This window comes from Perkinsus marinus (genome assembly GCF_000006405.1).
Source record: "Perkinsus marinus ATCC 50983 genomic scaffold scf_1104296950486, whole genome shotgun sequence".
Lineage (NCBI taxonomy): Eukaryota > Perkinsozoa > Perkinsida > Perkinsidae > Perkinsus > Perkinsus marinus.
The window spans coordinates 45,630-63,645 of NW_003209571.1; the positions used below are offsets into that span (position 1 = coordinate 45,630).

The 18,016-nt window shown below is 46.3% G+C and overlaps 5 protein-coding genes across 5 annotated transcripts; 1 reads left to right on the forward strand and 4 right to left on the reverse strand.

Moving 5' to 3' along the window:
* Positions 1 to 255: 255 nt before the first annotated feature.
* Pmar_PMAR010731 (hypothetical protein) lies at positions 256 to 2,997 on the forward strand (the record flags this gene model as incomplete). Its single annotated transcript, XM_002777947.1, has 1 exon — positions 256 to 2,997. The coding sequence occupies one exon, from the start codon at positions 256 to 258 to the stop codon at positions 2,995 to 2,997; it is 2,742 nt and encodes a 913-aa protein (XP_002777993.1).
* Positions 2,998 to 4,434: 1,437 nt separating this feature from the next.
* Positions 4,435 to 6,654, reverse strand: Pmar_PMAR010732 (Histidinol-phosphate aminotransferase, putative). Its single transcript, XM_002777948.1, has 10 exons — positions 6,443 to 6,654; positions 6,264 to 6,389; positions 6,115 to 6,217; positions 5,898 to 6,068; positions 5,607 to 5,766; positions 5,411 to 5,555; positions 5,195 to 5,302; positions 5,010 to 5,151; positions 4,746 to 4,866; positions 4,435 to 4,694 (listed from the first exon to the last, which is right to left on the reverse strand). The coding sequence occupies exons 1-10, from the start codon at positions 6,515 to 6,517 to the stop codon at positions 4,583 to 4,585; spliced, it is 1,263 nt and encodes a 420-aa protein (XP_002777994.1). The 5' UTR covers positions 6,518 to 6,654; the 3' UTR covers positions 4,435 to 4,582.
* A 2,436-nt stretch (positions 6,655 to 9,090) lies between these two features.
* Pmar_PMAR010733 (conserved hypothetical protein) lies at positions 9,091 to 11,028 on the reverse strand (the record flags this gene model as incomplete). The annotated part of the gene is made up of 1 exon (XM_002777949.1): positions 9,091 to 11,028. One exon carries the CDS (start codon positions 11,026 to 11,028, stop codon positions 9,091 to 9,093), a length of 1,938 nt encoding a protein of 645 aa, XP_002777995.1.
* Positions 11,029 to 11,548: 520 nt separating this feature from the next.
* Positions 11,549 to 14,315, reverse strand: Pmar_PMAR010734 (3-demethylubiquinone-9 3-methyltransferase, putative; the record flags this gene model as incomplete). Its single annotated transcript, XM_002777950.1, has 12 exons — positions 11,549 to 11,576; positions 11,621 to 11,701; positions 11,753 to 11,869; positions 11,911 to 11,991; positions 12,350 to 12,451; positions 12,503 to 12,595; positions 12,646 to 12,731; positions 12,905 to 12,984; positions 13,130 to 13,230; positions 13,625 to 13,754; positions 14,149 to 14,201; positions 14,284 to 14,315. 12 exons carry the CDS (start codon positions 14,313 to 14,315, stop codon positions 11,549 to 11,551), a joined length of 984 nt encoding a protein of 327 aa, XP_002777996.1.
* A 2,328-nt stretch (positions 14,316 to 16,643) lies between these two features.
* Pmar_PMAR010735 (hypothetical protein) lies at positions 16,644 to 17,390 on the reverse strand. Its single transcript, XM_002777951.1, has 4 exons — positions 17,268 to 17,390; positions 17,112 to 17,214; positions 16,827 to 16,953; positions 16,644 to 16,774 (listed from the first exon to the last, which is right to left on the reverse strand). Exons 1-4 carry the CDS (start codon positions 17,379 to 17,381, stop codon positions 16,675 to 16,677), a joined length of 444 nt encoding a protein of 147 aa, XP_002777997.1. The 5' UTR covers positions 17,382 to 17,390; the 3' UTR covers positions 16,644 to 16,674.
* Positions 17,391 to 18,016: the final 626 nt, after the last annotated feature.

The following is an 18,016-nucleotide window of genomic DNA, read 5'->3' on the forward strand; positions in this document are numbered from 1 at the left end:
AAGGACGTACATTACAAGTGAAACTGCCACATTGTCCCATCTGCACAAAGGCGAGCGATAGTGGATGTCGTCTATCTAATATCCAAAACTGCCACGCTCGGGACGCTTGGGATTTTCTCAAGCCAGGGATGAGTTATGGGTAACCCAACTGCAGAGACAGGTCACATGTGAGCTAGACTTGATTTTCCACAGTTTCTCACGATAGCGATTTTAACGTGAATCGTAATCGCGGGGCTGCACTCAGGTTCTCTCAAAATGCTCCGTCTCTTCCTCTTATCTGTCTGTCTCTGGCAGGTCGCTGCTGATGACCATAAGGCGGTCGACGATTCCGATCTGCCGATGAAGGTCCCCCAGCCTCCTGATGATGTCCCCGAGCAGAAGGACCCTCTACAATTGTTCTATCATCTATTCGGTCATGGAATGAGCGGTGACCACAACGAGATGACAGATTTCATGTCGGGTGCGTTGGGTGACGTCGATGATATTACTGATATTATGTCGGGCGACTTCTTCCATTCTCGCAGAACCACCAATTTTGGAGTTGCTTCCGGTGAATTCAATTTGGATGAGTATGGCAGTGTCGCCACCGATGTGACGGTTTACGCCAAGACGAAGGAGTACACTGTCAACCCTGATGATTTCCGTTACCTCACTGTCGACGTTCACGGAGGGACCTTCGGGCATTGGTTTGGGTACAACCCGACGGTTAAGATGTTCAATGGTGTCGGCAATGTCTACATCAGCGCCTTCCACTTCCGTCCCCTCCCTGTCGAGCCTCATATGATTACTGGTAATCATTCGGTAGACGATGCCGTAACTCCGTCAACCAAGCCGGAGGGCGATGATGATATTCGTGAGGAAGACTACCATCACGTCTCGTTGACGGCTAAGGCCCGGGCTAATATTTACCTCCCGTGGGATCAGACAGCTGTTCCTTGCTTCGGGTCTGCTGGTGGTGATGGCGGCTGGTATTTGATGCACCAATTCAATGACGAGAGGCTCCATTGTGTCGTCTTCGATGGCAAATACAAGACGTGGTATTCAGCTGATCACCCTAAGAGGAGGGATCCTGTGTGGGTAACTTCCGGTGATGTCCTCCTCGCCATGAGGAAGCATTCCGGTTACATGCGGGGATACCGCGTGAAGGCTCTCACTCACGGCCTTCCAATCATCCTCCAGTGGAGGGGAGTCCAACGTGGTATGCAGTCCACTACAGCGAAGATTGAGAACGGCTGCGGTGGCTTTTGCGTCTTTGGTGATTATGGCCCGATGTATACCGTTGACGAGACCTATCGAGTTGACGATGCGACCATCGAGCTCAACTTCGATCACTCCGTCCTCACCGAAACAACACCATACCCTCGTACAAGTACCGAAACGCCGGAGGTGACGGAGTCTTGGGAGCCTACAGAGGCTACTACTGCCGGAGCCCCAACAGAAGCTACTACTGCCGGAGCCCCTATCGAGGCTACTACCACTGAGGCTCCTACCATTGCAACACTCACTGAAGCTCCTATTCTTACTACGACTGACACGCCACGACCTAGCAAGCCCACACGACCTGTCAAGCCCACAAGGCCTCACTGCAAGAACGGCAAATGTGACAATCCCGACACGAATCAAACTACTACCAGCAGCACTTTTGCTGCGGTTACTACCATTGAAGCTTCTATTGCCGAGTCTACTACAACCGGAGCACCCACGGAGTATGTTACCACTACGACTGTTACTCCGCTATTGGTCTTCACAACGACTGAAGTCCCTGTAGCGGCTACTACTAAAGGTCCTGTAGATGCTACTACTGAAGTCCCTGTAGAGGCTACTACTAAAGGTCCTGTAGATGCTACTACTGAAGCCCCTGTAGATGATACTACTGGAACCCTCATAGAAACAACCACTGTGGTCTCCACTGACGCTTCTACTGAAGGCCACATTGGCGCTACTACTGAGGTCCCCATTGATGCTGCTACTGAGGGTTCTGTAGAGATTACTACTGAAGCCCCTGTGGAGGCTACTACTGAAGCCCCTGTAGAGGCTACTACTGTGGTCCCCATTGACGCTACTACTGAAGCCCCTGCAGAGGCTACTACTGAAGGTTCTGTAGCGGCTACTACTGAATCCCCTGTAGATGCTATTACTGAAGCCGCTGTAGAGGCTACTACTGAAGCCCCTGTAGAGGCTACTACTGAAGCCGCTGTAGAGGTTACTACTGAAGCCTCTGTAGAGGTTACTACTGAAGCCCCTGTAGAGGCTACTACTGAAGCCCCTGTAGAGGTTACTACTGAAGCCCCTGTAGAGGTTACTACTGAAGCCCCTGTAGAGGTTACTACTGAAGCCCCTGTAGAGGCTACTACTGTGCTCCCCATTGACGCTACTACTGAGGGTTCTGTAGAGATTACTACTGAAGCCCTTGTAGAGGCTACTAATGGAGCCCCTGTAGATGTCACTACTGAGGTCCCCATTGACGCTACTACTGAGGGTTCTGTAGAGGCTACTACTGAAGGCCCTGTAGAGGCTACTACTGAAGCCCCTGTAGAGGCTACTACTGAAGTCCCTGTAGAGGCTACTACTGAAGCCCCTGTAGAGGTTACTACTGACGCCTCTGTAGAGGCTACTACTGAAGCCCCTGTAGATGCTACTGCTGAAGCCCCTGTAGAGGCTACTACTGAAGGCCCTGTAGAGGCTACTACTGAAGCCCCTGTAGAGGCTACTACTGAAGCCCCTGTAGAGGCTACTACTGAAGCCCCTGCAGAGGCTACTACTGAAGCCCCTGTAGAGGCTACTACTGAAGCACTACGACCTACAAGGCCCACGCAGCCTGAATGCAAGAACGGAAAGTGTGATGATCCTATTACGAAGCCTAACGATACGAAAACAAAGTCTCCAAAAGGTAAGTCTACAACTGAAGGCCCGATAGAGGCTACTACGGAAGCCCCGGTAGAGGCTACTACGGAAGGCTCTATTGACGCTGCTACTGATGCCCCCGTCCTCCTTTAGAGCAGTGCTGCATAAGACAGAGCTGTGTGTTTGAAGGATGATTATTTTTGTGAAGCTACGATGAGTATTCGACATGTTTGTCGACTAGATGCTATTCAATGATCTCCATGAATGGAATGAAGCATCCGTGAACATCGCCGTGTTGAGTGAATGATTAAATGCTTGTAAGGGAAGGAGAGCAACCCATAGAACGCCATGATTGATAGAAACGACAATTTGCTGCCGGGCTACAATTTATATGTACATGAGCACTAACCTTCGTAGCAAGGTGGCAGTTGAAACAGATAGACTCTTCTTCGAACTGTTGAATCTCGATAACTCTGTATTGAGTTGGAGACTTGTCAAGATCAGCCTCCTTGCGGTTGTCACAGTCCTGCTTGATCTTGAACGCCGTAAATACCCACACGTCCTCCATCCCTCTTTCTACCCCACTTGATGTCCATGCTTCCGAGCTGCTTGGCCACAAAACGAATCGATCGTTTGAGGTCGAGCAGACCTGCTTGTCGATTTACACACGAGGCAACAATATTCAATTGCGGTTTATCCTTATCGTAATTGTCGATTGTATACGAGTAGATTTTGTCGAAGCCGAGTCAGACCGTTGGACCCCACAACTCCTCACGAACCAAAAAGCCATTGATAGGGAGTGTGTGATTCCCACTGTTGATATCATTCCATCTATGAAATCTTCTGAATCGAGGGAGTCATCATCTCCTTCAAATGAGGTCATAAACATCAAGCCAATTACCAACAACATTTTCGCCATTCCTTATTGTAGTACATTCGATATAAATCTGAATTTAACTCGATTGTCAGCGGTGCTTTGGCCCTCCACCGTTCCAAGTTACACACCACAGCTGAACACTAAGTACATCCTGCCGGAGTTCTCACTACTCACCTCTGAACGCCCCCAAAAATTTCTTGGCAAGAAACAATCGAGGGAGAATCAGTCTCTAAAACTCCTTCTCGTGAGTTACAGTATTAAAAGTTAGTCCCGGAGATTCTAAGAAGGCATACTTCAGAGCCGAACTGTAGATCAGCCACATCTATCAACACCTGAGCCGCTGACCTCCTTTGGTGGTCAATACTACTGTGAGTAAGTACCATTAGGACGTTATTAACAGTCCAATGGTATCTACCTGGTTACAGTACGATGAAGTAGTTATCGTCATTATACTCGACCACAACGTGATTGTCAACAACTGAGAATTGTTAACGCTGGCCTATCGTTGGAAAGTTTACCAAATTCTAGTACAGACGGTACCCCTCCATACTCGAACAATAAACTAATATCACATATCTCATTATCCCTTTCACTGATGCCTTCAGTGAAGGGATAAAGGATGCATATACCAGTTATATGCAGTAGGAATTCTTCCCCGTTTATGACTATAACAAACACAAGATTTATCGATGTGGAGAAATCCCATCAGTAACGGGATAGATAGAACAGAAAAGTAAAGCCACAATAGGGTAAGCTACCCAAGGAAAACTGATTACTTATACTACAAGGGTGTCTGAATTCCCTGCACGAATTCCGCCTGGAACCGCTCAGCAAATGCACCCGAAACACCGAAACCAGTGTCTACTTCAGATCATAGCGATAGTCTTTGACGGCTCTATCGATGGTGTTGATGAGTACCTTCGCACTGGAAGGCTTACGAACACCCAAACGGATAAAGGTCGGCATGCAGTATCTGATATCAGGTTAGTGACTGAGGATGGACGACCCGAAGAGTTAGTAATACCCGAATTTCCCCCAACGAATCGGTACACCTGCAGCCTTGCACTCGTCGACAATCCCCTCAGCCAGATCCTCCGAACCAGTATCGATCCAGATCCACGACGACCAAGCCTCACCGTGTGTTCCTGATAGAAAACTATCTACACTAGCACATATGGTGAATCAGTGATTCACCATATGGTGAACCACTACTGGTGATTCAGAATCACCAGTCGTCTCAAACATCATCAACCGAAGCCAAAGAGGGGAAAGTAGGTTTAATACCCACCTGGGAAGTTGAGATGTCTAAGTCCTTCAACGATGAAGGATCTCCACTCAATTGTCGTCTTCCAGGTCTTCTTCATGTACTCCTCAGCCTTGCAGCAAGCAGACAGGTAATGCAGCGCCATCACATTTACGGACCACGGTACCTGAAGGTATCATGACGCACAGATGCACGAGTATGAGCCTTACTTGCATCTTCTTAATAGCACTGGCATCCTCTGCAGTGGGACACACAACCGAACCCAGTCTGATACCAGGACAAGCCCAGATCTTGGTCCACGAGTGGATCACATAAACCTAACAATCAACAACTCGTGATAATCTCCAATGCATAAGTAGAGTAATCCATTCAATGCGCTCATGAATCATCAGTCATACGAACGATGAGAGCCCACAAGAGCCTACACTGATGCCTCTAGTTCTCTGTATCTCCTGTATGAACTCCTTCTGACTAGTTAGAGAGTCTGAGCGCCACTCAGGACCCATCCACGGCTGCATAGACTCATCGATCACCACCCAACTGTTATCGTCACACATCTTGCTGATGTACCTGATGGGCAAGTAAGTCATAGCACAACATCATTTCCACTCATAGACCTACTCTTTCATCTCCTCGACATGCATATAGTCGCCAGTGGGGTTGCATGGATTCACGATACTGGTCAACTTAGCGCCACCATCGAGATCAGACCAAGCCAGCTCGTTGCGACCAGCATTAGTAGCAGAGCGACGGTACTCTTGGTATTGGGTGGCGAACGGGCCTAAATGTCACAGAAACTAGACTGAGAAGTCAAGTGGATGGAAAAAGGCACACATGCAGATCCCTTGAATTGTGAAACGGTTGAGAGATTCTCGACAATAATCAGTTGAAACGAAGATTCTCGGCGCTCACCTGGTCTCCATGGACCCTTCGGGGCAAGTCTAGATATCATATCAATCATTTCGCTGGCGCCATTGCCCAATAGCAAGCGAGAGCGAGTGTCAGAACAGTCTTCGGGAGATAGGAACTTTGCTAGATCAGTGATGGCAGGCTCGAAGTCACTCGGAGGGTAATGCTCAATAGCTGACAGAAGAACACCTTCACCGCGCCAGGAGATTGCCAACCTTACTGAGCAGCGCCTCCTTAGCAGCTTCCAGTGCTTCTGGTACCGGCCCGAGTCCATTGGTCGTGACCGAGAAATCCTCGACAAGATTACTAATCTCCGACCACTCCTAACAACAAGAATAATTGCCACTACCAATCAACAACATAATCTACCTGGCCACCATGAGGTGTCTGCGTCTTCAAATCCCACTTGCTCACCTTCTTACTATCATCATCGGGAGATGCCAAGAACTCACTACTAGTCGCTGTAGTCTCAGAGAGGTCCGATCCTCTAGACGGCTGAACACAGTTGGACAATGCAATATATAGACGACAGATGAGGAGGAACCTACACTCTTGTGCAAGGTGGTGAAGTCCTCCTTCTCGACAAGCATCCCCGTAACGTCCCTAGTGTTAATAGTGTTCATGTTGTTGACTGCTTTATATAGAGTGATAGGCACAACGAGCTCTGGTGAAGGATCGACTGATTACTCCGTAAACTTCTGGTTGCATAAAACAGGTTCTCGCTTCCGAGCGGAACCCTGCGAGAACGGTAAGTAAAACTGATGAAGATACAATGTTCACCGAAAACACCCAAAATACACAAGACGATGTGAGCACGAGGAACGTGAGTTCAATACTAGTCCAATGAGGAAGGGGAAGACAAACCATCATATCTCTTCACATGGCGAGCAGCAGCAACATCATCAAGGTAGACCAAGGAGAACGCCATGTCATACTCACCACATACTGTAAGAATCACCTTCCAGAACGCTAGCTTCTTCCACGAGCAAGAGAGACGCCACAGAGCCAATGATGATGGAAGTCAATAAGACGACGACGTTGTTGGTGTTTGTCCTTACTCAGAACCGACAAATGCCTCGGGTAAAATGCGGCTAAGCTCAGGTTGGGTACCGACCAAGCCCGCTGGGGATGGCTGTCGACATGAACTCCAACAGAGGTTTACATTCAGTTGAAGTGTTTCCACTTCTTTCTAGCCTGCTCAGACGCTCCATGCCCCAACAAGCGCACGCGTGCCGCGATCACATTGTGGGTTTGTGACGACACACATCTGCGTCGTCACAACATTATCTGTTACGCACAAAGCCGCAAGATTACTAGACCACAATTCTCGCAAATCATCATAAGTGTTTCTCGGTCTATTATCGAACCCACGACACACGACCGTCCTCACCGTCACAGGAGAGCTCTCTATCGCTCTCAACTCCATGAAAGGCGGTGCACGTGGGCAAGCACTTCGACCGTTTCAAAATGTGCGGCCTTCGACAACAAAGTGCAACGAGGTCCTCCACAACCAACTCATCTCGATGCAACCCGACAACTTGGAGCGAGGCTCCATGTTTTTCACGACCCAAGAATCCTAATAATATCATACGCGCTTCTACGCCCATCGGGACACGTCTCAACACAGCCAGCTGAACAAAGAGCTAATCGATTGCCACGGTGTAGCGAGAACCGCATAATTATACAACACAAGGATTGTCCCTCCACGTCGCCATGAGTGCGGTAAATATCGAGTGCTTTGAGCATTGCAGCCGCTATTGAGGGGACTGCGGAAACTTTGCCAGGTCCAAGCCCGATCAGTCGGAGTGGAGGGGACTTGATGTCTTTACGGAAACTGCTACGAAGATGTTCCAATGCGTATTCAGTGAGAACCTCAGCAAGTCCAGCATGTACTTACTCCAATTGGTGGACCGCTCGACACAGCTTCACTCTCCTGCGAACCCAAGTTCGATTCCTGGCCAGAGTACTTTTCCGTCGTAATAAATGAAGCGACTGGATGCGGGCAGCGGCACCTCTTTTCGAGGAGATATCTGTCTAGCCATTGGAAACTTGAACATAGTCCTCCCGACATCCTCCAGTGATTCACAAATACTTACATAACAATTTACAGGGTATTTATATACACCAACACCTCAGCACCATACTACCGAAAAGCAGAGACAATGTCGAGACAGTCGAACAAGCACCGACGGTCGTGCAATCGGACTGTATATAGCCAACCAAGAGCACGGGAACGGACCATATGAATGCATCATTAGAGACGATATACAGAATACCACCTTATTCTAGTAGTTACAAAGGTGGTTAAATATCAAAACTCTCGAATGCTGTCAATGCTGACATTTGGAGAGCTTCTATGCAGACCAGTCCTATACCTTTACCAGCGCTACGCATCCACACCTTCGAAGCGTCCTCAACCCAACAACCGATCCCGATTGGACCCACTTGGTCACACCAGGAGATATATGTTGGCATAGTTCCAACACCTCATCTCCATGAACACAATCTGTTCACAGACAAAGGTTGTTAACGCTTTCTCTCTTATCTGAGCTCGTTTACCTCCTTCTCAACACCAGCAACCATTTTCTTCCGCCATTGACCTCTCTCTTTTCGGACTTGCCAATACCAACAATTTTAGGCACCTCCGAGTAAGAATTCCTGTCACTCAACTTATGTATTATTACCACATGATGCTGTCAATATGAATACATCTCCTATCCTAAACACAACTCCCAATAGTCATAATTCCAAAGCTTTGCCCTCCTTCCTAAACTCCAGCTCCGCTATGTTGGTTTCGAGCCAGTATGAAGTATGGTTGCACGGCAATTTCTAGTAAAGGCAGCTTACACCTAGGCTATGGTCGAGAGCAACCTAAAATAATCAAGTCTTGTGTAACAGTGATGATCGGAATTACTACATCTTTGCTTGTGCGCATCACCATTTTTAATGAAAACTCTGACTACGATTTCGCTAATTCGCGCTTGAAATAGTCCAGAACCGACGCAACCAAACGAGCTCCGTATAAAGGCCACGAGGGCTCAGCCACTTACTCAACACGGCGATGTTCACGGATGCTTCATTCCATTTATGGAGATCATTGAATAGCATCTAGTCGACAAACATGTCGAATACTCATCGTAGCTTCACAAAAATAATCACCCTTCCAACACACAGCTCTGTCTTATGCAACGTTGCTCTAAAGAAGGATGGGGGCATCAGTAGTAGCTTCAGTAGTAGCGTCAGTGGGACCTTCAGTAGTAGCCTCGATAGAGACCTCACTAGTAGCATCTACAGGGGCTTCAGTAGTAGCCTCTACAGGGGCTTCAGTAGTAGCATCTACAGGGGCTTCAGTAGTAGCCTCTACAGGGGCTTCAGTAGTAGCCTCCACAGCGGCTTCAGTAGTAGCCTCCCTAGGGACTTCAGTAGTAGCGTCAGTGGGGTCTTCAGTAGTAGCTTCTTCAGGGGCTTCAGTTATCGCCTCTACAGGGACCTCAGTAGTAGCATCAACGGGGACCTCAGTAATAGCCTCTACAGGGGCTTCAGTAGTAGCCTCTACAGGGGCTTCAGTAGTAGCCTCTACAGGGGCTTCAGTAGTAGCCTCTACAGGGGCTTCAGTAGTAGCCTCTACAGGGGCTTCAGTAGTAGCCTCTACAGGGGCTTCAGTAGTAGCATCTACAGGGGCTTCAGTAGTAACCTCTACAGGGGCTTCAGTAGTAGCATCTACAGGGGCTTCAGTAGTAGCCTCTACAGGGGCTCCAGTAGTAGCCTCTACAGGGGCTTCAGTAGTAGCCTCTACAGGGGCTTCAGTAGTAGCATCTACAGGGGCTTCAGTAGTAACCTCTACAGGGGCTTCAGTAGTAGCATCTACAGGGGCTTCAGTAGTAGCATCTACAGGGGCTTCAGTAGTAGCATCTACAGGGGCCTCAGTAGTAACCTCCACAGGGGCTTCAGTAGTAGCCTCTACAGGGGCTTCAGTAGTAGCCTCTACAGGGGCTTCAGTAGTAGCCTCTACAGGGGCTTCAGTAGTAGCCTCTACAGGGGCTTCAGTAGTAGCCTCTACAGGGGCTTCAGTAGTAGCCTCTACAGGGGCTTCAGTAGTAGCATCTACAGGGGCTTCAGTAGTAGCCTCTACAGGGGCTTCAGTAGTAGCATCTACAGGGGCTTCAGTAGTAGCCTCTACAGGGGCTTCAGTAGTAGCCTCTACAGGGGCTTCAGTAGTAGCCTCTACAGGGGCTTCAGTAGTAGCCTCTACAGGGACTCCAGTTGTTGTGAAGACCAACAGGGGAGTAACAGTCGTAGTGGTAACATACTCCGTGGGTGCTCCAGTCGCAGAAGACTCGGCAATATAAGCTTCAATGGTAGTAACCGCAGCAAAGGTGCTGGTGGTAGTAGCTTCAACGGCCTCAGCGGTCACATCCGTGGGAGCTTCAGTAGTAGACCAACCTTCTGGGTATTCAGTTTTCGTTTTATCAGGATTCGTGTTGAGATTATCACATTTGCCGTTCTTGCAGTGAGGCCTTGTGGGCATCGTAGGCCTAGTGGGCATCGTAGGCCTAGTGGGCTTGGTAGGCATAGTGGGCATCGTAGGCCTTGTGGGCATCGTAGGCCTTGTGGGCTCAGTGGGCCTTGTGGGCTTCGTAGGCCTTGTGGGCTTCGTAGGCCTTGTGGGCTTCGTAGGCCTTGTGGGCTTCGTAGGCCTTGTGGGCTCAGTGGGCCTTGTGGGCATCGTAGGCCTTGTGGGCTCAGTGGGCCTTGTGGGCTCAGTGGGCCTTGTGGGCTCCGTAGGCCTTGTGGGCTTCGTAGGCCTTGTGGGCTCAGTGGGCCTTGTGGGCTTGGTAGGTCGTGTAGGCTCCGTAGGCCTTGTGGGCTTCGTAGGCCTTGTGGGTTCAGTGGGCCTTGTGGGCTTGGTAGGTCGTGTGGGCTCCGTAGGCCTTGTGGACTTCGTAGGCCGTGGTGCGTCAGTCGTAGTGAGGATAGGAGCTTCAGCGAGAATTGGAATAGTAGGAGCCTCAGTAGTAATAGCCGTGATGACGTCCATTAATAGCCTCGCTGGGGATCCGGTAGCATTAACCGCCTTATGCTCATCAGCAGCGACCTGCCAGAGGCTGACGGCATAGAGAGCGAAGCGGAACATTTAGTGAGAACCTGAATACAAGACAGTCTCCTAATTCATTAACCAAAGTAGCTGCGTAGGGTACGATGAGAATGAGGTTGTTGTGCAGTCGCGAGAGCTAACAGTTTCAGATACGCTTCCTGTCGCGCGCCCAGACGGTTTTATTATGGATTTTTCTCATTGTGCGGTAATCCAACAACACCCTTCCACCATGACTCTCCCGCGGGCTCCAGCCTGAATCGATCTAATTGCACCATTCAATGAAATACCCATTCGCTGGTTATATCCCCGGATATCGTCGCTTGCGATTATCTCCACTCCTTCCTGGTATAGCATGAGTCTCATACTCAATGCAACCTCGATCATGAACCTTCCTCAAAATATCCGCCACATGTAACACATGATAAAGAACATGTGGCGTGTTTCAAACGTATCCCCCCTGAGCATGTCACTCCTCGTCCCAGCAAAAACGTAACTAACAAAACTAAACACTCCGCAATAATAGCAGAAAAACACTCATCAGAAACATCAATCATTCGTTCTACTTAGTAGCTCGGAAAACTCCGTATCTAAAACAAAGCACTTGATATCAAATCCGACTGCGACTAGCTACCGCATCACACCATCCCTGAACGCCTCGTGCATCCTCTCAATTGTAACGATCTCTCGTATGGTCGACCACCACACTCGCGGCCTAAACATCGAAGCCCTGTCAACAGCAGGCTCAAGAGGGGCCATCACCGACCCGCGGATAATAACAGGCCAAGGCCACCAAACGCCGACAAAAATGGAATGTCGCCAACTCGGCAGTGTTTGAGGCGTCCAGTCTGCGGACTCGACTCCTTCCATCGAGAGGGAATTTCTGTGAGAATAATCACAAACACTTCATTTCATGCTACTTACTTTCGTAGTATGTCCTCATACTTCTCTATAGAAATGAACATTGGATGAGACCATTCCTCGTATAGGAACCGGAGTAACCACCTGAAAGTCACCTGTTCATAATCATGTGTGAGCGCCTCAAATCTTCCATAGTTCTTTGAACGCTACATAACCTCAAGCGCTTTGGGTTTTAGGCAAAGATTGATGTAATATCATTTAACAACTTTGCTACCATTTTGTCCTTCTACCACTAATATTATGATATGCAATACCCAACAGAGCGATGCATAAGGTATGTTCATGATTATCGTGTGTGTGTATCTCCTCACATTTCATCTTCCATGGAGTTTCTGTTTACTACATTCCAAGCGAGCTTGTTACCGATATTTTTCAGGTAAGTTTTTATTTAATCATTCTGCTAAATGCATTCACTATCACATTTCCTCTCAGAAATTCCCACTTTTGATGATCCGTCAGAGATTTCCGATCGTCCTTTTCACACCAAGTGGCAACGATTAACCGACCACCAGGCTTCAACACTCGACACATCTCTTCGATGTATCTGAATACAACGCTGATAAAAAAACGTCACTGCGCCACAAAATTATCCCACTTCGCTTTATCAGGCACATGTTCACCGCACTCACAGGACCAGATCAAGTCGTAGGAGGCGTCGGGAAACTCCATCCGGAGAGCATCCATTTTCCTAAAGACCCAGGAATTACCGCGCGCCACGAAATTAACGACGACACCAACTTGAAAGTCACATTATTCAGGCCAGCTTCTCTGCTTAGTTCAGAGGCTCTCTCCACTTGAGCATCAGATAGTGTAATTCCAGTAACCTGATAACAGCAACCCGTATACAATTAGCTCAACGTAGAGAACATAGTTTTCATCGAATTAGAGAAAATAAATGGAGTTTCGAGTTGAACTTGAGCAAGAGACTATTCCGTGTTAATCAGATTGACTCGACCGTCATTGATACACAATAACGAGGTAACCTTCCTACTTGGACAGCTTCACCATAGCGCTTAGCCATTATACGACTACTACCACCAATGCCACAACCAACATCCAGGATACGCAGTGTTGAATCTGAGCCCATACAACTACCGTAAATTCACTTGCTATGATGCATGGTGATTCACTAATATCATCCACGAATGATAACACTATTTTCTGAGCCTCACGATTCGATCGTAACCGCTCCAATTAGCATTCTATCTATCACTACACTCACCTTTATCAGTCATCCCCTTCACTACAGCATCAAAGCCTCCCCACGAGAGCAGGTCGTCAACAAACGTAAACTTCTGTTCCTTGAACATAGTCGTTCTTGCCCTAAACAGCGGGAGGTCACCAAGTCAGAATAACAACATTGAATTTATAATAGTGCAACTCAGATGAAGTATTACGACAGAGAATAAGTCAACCACGAGTACGAGGAACCAGTGCAAGAACCATAAATACGCAAGCTCCCTGTCGCTGCCACGTTCGAGTAAATCGTCCTATGGTCGGCGGAACTGTCGTTCTATTGAATTCACACCAGGAGAGCAAGCTCATGAAGTTGCCGTTGTATAGGAGAATATAGGAATACTTTCAAGTCCATACGAGCTGCTGTTGCTTCAGAATATGAAATAATTTCAGTTTTATCACTCAGTATGACAGCCTAAGAGTTAATTATTAATTCGATTACTATTATTACTATTAATTCGACCAATCCATACCAGCCTACCTCTGGTTCCAACATGTGCACTTCACCAATGCTTCAATGAATCCATCATCGCGATGGAACCAACCCTTAGCCTCATCAGTTGTGTATGCTCCCAAATGTATGTGCTCGCCCCAATACGTCTCCACTAGCCCTACAGTGTAGGAGGGATATATGCACATGGTCAACTACATGTGTTGGTGATTACAATATAGAAATCGTGAAGAAATTTTTGGGAATTGCCCACTGATTCTTTAACATTTCTAGCCCGATAAGGGAGGAAACTGCTGAGCTCAGCCGAGAAAACCAAACATATATTGCAATACTGCCCTACAGTGTGGGGGAGAGGGGGGGCAATACATGCACATGATCAACTATAAGAAAATTGAAACTATGAGGAAACTTCACGAGGTTTTTGTTAACTTCTACCCAAAACCGTTTGGGAATTTTCATAATGCATTAAGAAAACTTACTAGCCCAGCTGAGTGACCCAAACATATATTCCCACACTGCACAACCTACCACATAAGAGACCAGTATCAGCCTACCATCATTCGTCCACTTATCATATTCATTCCCAACTCCACCGTTTGGTCGATACCTGAGCACCGATACAATCTCGGAGTGTTTGAGAAATCTTGAGAACAACTTCAAATTTACAATCTTCTGCCGAGGCCTGTTACCTTTCTGGTTGCGTCTGCGTGCCAGTATGCATATGAACTAGAAAGTTAAAATTGCTCTCAACATTTCTCCAGCAGGGAAATAAAATGTCCGAATTTTTGATGCTTCCAGACCACTGAATTCGATGGACTTCACTGCATTAGAAAATGCCAATATATATGATATATTAATGTTGTTTATCGACTGTCTCAGAAAAAAATGTGAAATTTGCAAAATGCGCGCGCCTGGTCAGTGGCCATAATTTCGCCAAATCAACATAAGCGTATTTTTTCTCGAAAAAAACAATTTTCTCTCTCATCAAATTTTCAGGATTTTGAGCTGAAAACTTCCCTACCAGATCTGGGATAATTTAACCTTTCTTTTTTATAAAAATGTTCCAAATTAATTTATCGGAATTTACCATTTTTCCCAGAAATTTCATACAGCAATTCGAACAGCAATCACGGCAAACATTCCGAGGTGATGGAAATAAACTCGATTGCCATACTCCTTCATAAATCTTGATAATACCAATGACGATATAACTATTAACTATAATATCATATATGAACATCAATAAGAGAATATAGATCTAATTATGTTATAAATAATGATATAAGTATCCTTTCACATGAGTGTACTAATAAGAGTAATGAATAATAACCCAGAATCCATCTCACGGTCGCGATCCCTTCTGCAGCAGTGCTTGATAAGCCCATTTAGACGCCAATGCACAGACCAATACGGCAAGGGAAGGTAGATGATGATGAACAACAAGAAGATAAAATGGTATCAACATCCACATGTTATGTAACCTATACATTATCATCATCAGCAGCAGCAAGCAGTCTACGGCCGATTCTCACCCCGAATACTCCATAGCAGATTGTATTTCTCGTTGTAAGGGTTTGTTCGATCCACATATCAATAGTTGGGCTGTTGGAACAGTGAGAGATGCTAATAATGTTGCTGTTGGTGACAGAGACATCTCAAGTGAGTAATGATTAAAAAACTGATATCATTGATACTACGCGATTTATTCAAATGTAACTTCACCCGAACGGTATCCTATTGTGCTTTTGAGAGGATAAAACGCCAGAATAAACAACTTCTAAAAAATTTCCGCGACAAAATCAGCTGAGCTTACCAGAAACGATTGCCAAGCCACATCGCAACACTCAAGAGATTCTTCAGCGAGAAATTTCAGTGAGAGTGAGAATTGATTTCAAACTGCAAGTAATTTGAACATGAATATTCACATCGTTTTCACCCGGACTTGTGAACTCAACGATTTCCTAATGGTATTCCTACTACTGCTCTCATATTATAAATAATTGTTATAGGCGGTTAATAAAGGTGTACACAATGATTGATAACCATTAATATGATATTTATATATACCATTGATTATATATTCATTACCATTTACCATATATATGTATATAATATCTTAATAATATATCTCCTCTATACGCCTAACAACAAAGTCATCATTCATCTTCCATATGAACTTTCTCTGATCCCCCACAGCTAATACTAAACTACCAACACAGCTAGCTGTCTACCCGAGCAATGGCAAGAATGAAAAATTAATCGAGAAATTACATTTCGCACAATAACAGCTGAAACCGATACAACATAACAAGTTGTTTGTAAATCGACTCCACTCAACAGGAAACCATTTATTCTTCACATCGGTGAACACCATAAATCAAATAAGTAGTACCAAGAGGACAACTACCCCTTCGTAATGGTATCCATATATAGTCTAGGTCGTTACCACTCTTTGAGCAAATTACAACTATCACTGGCAACAACGACAAGAGCGATGTAGGATAATCATCACGTCATTTACATACTGTCTCGAGAGCCGAGACGTCCTCATTCACACTCAACCGATACCACTCCTTGAAAACATTTGTCGCCTCAACGAGTGCTTACATTCCCAATAAACTTAAACCGAGAAATTCGACATGAATTCTTGTACGGTTTTTATACTTCCACTCTAAGTCGTACATTAATTTCACTATGCACTACAAGAACTTCTGAGCATTCCGAATATAAAATAACACACACTCGAAAACACGTAGTTGTATCAACGTAACACTCAGCGACTTCGGCCCAACCATAGAGTGTCTATGAAATATCCATCAGAAACGCTGATTCGGAATCAATGATAGAATTACTCCTTGTCGAAGTATGCAGTTCTGAAATCAACGCTGAATTTCTTCGAAATTCATCACGGTGCACACAGCAACTTTCAATGGCTCTTTATGAAATCATCATCAAAGTAGTGGAGTTACTCGAGGATATCTCGAGAGTGATCAGTATAAAAAATTGAACGACTCAGCGTATCGGACGAACTCAACAATACAACGTAAGTCGAAAAAGCAGTGAATGTGTTTGTGGTGGAATTAGGCAATTTCACGTTTCAAGTCCAACGATCTATGGAGGCTGTCGAAGAACTCTTGAGCGGATATCACATAAGAGGCAAAGTTCATGTTCGCAACAAACCTAACAAAAAAACAACCTCATCGCAATGCTCTCGATACCACACTTTGCTCACATCTCAGAAGCTTCCTCAGCAGTGACCAGTTCAATACCCACGTATTTACATATGCAGTCTAACGCCGTCTTCAACTGAGATGACTCTTTCAACAAACGCTCGCCGCTTGCACAGCCATCGGTGGCACCTAAGATAACAACAATACTGCGAATTTCGACGGCTAAATTCCATATTCCGAGAAATCTTACAAAGGCAACCTAAAAGCTGTCAAACTGTTAAAGCAATTGGCTCATTAGTAATTGTTCCCTATGAATTCCATCATTTTTGTTTTTACCGAAGACTTACGTTTAAAACTCTCAAGGCAAGCTATTTGGAAATCGCCTTGTTGTCTGAGGAGCCGTCCAAGACTCTTCACGGCTTCGTCGTGTTGTTCAATAGAATCATCGCTCTGAAATTATAATAAATATTGATAAGCAATATCAGTGTTGATATATTAATTACATCAGCAGATGTAACTTTTTCTGAATAGCCGTTAAGGTCTACTACGGGTTGGGCGGTCTCTACGATGGTGCCCTTCCACTCCTCTGCGATAAGCTGACCGTCTTCGATAGCCATGGTTATGATTGGAACAGTAATCGGTAAATAATAGAAAGCTTAATCGCTGCGTGATACGGAAAAATGCAGGTCCTGGGAATCGAACCCGGGATCGTCATCACCGAATCAGCGCGAAGAGAATAGCGCTCGCCCGAAACGCCAGGGGCCTACCTTATTTTTGAGTTTTATCGAAGCACCGCATGGACTTTTTCATGCGCGTCGGTATTTGTGTAGGTGCTCCTTATTGGAGTCCACAAGGTTCACCTTGAATTTAGGAGCATGAGGTGCAACTGTAGGCCATCCCACGGAACTTAACCTAACAATTCCGTGTTTCCATGTGGAGCAGCAATGCACCACTGGCTTGATGCGCTTTGACGTCCTCTGCGGAGGCGTATATCCGACTACGTTGGGTAGTCTACTTGTGGATTCGACACAGTGGGACCAGGAAGTGGCAGAGGAATCGGCCACTCTAAGTACTGTGAGTAATTAGTTGTTACATTGGTCCAGTGGGGCAAGAGGATGACCGAGAAATCAGCCACCCCTATTACAATGAGCCACTGCCCGCTGCCTCGGTCCAATGGACCCGATGATCGGGCCGTATATGGCTGAGATTTTAGCCGACTCACTGTCAGTTGCACCTGCCCAACGGGGACGGG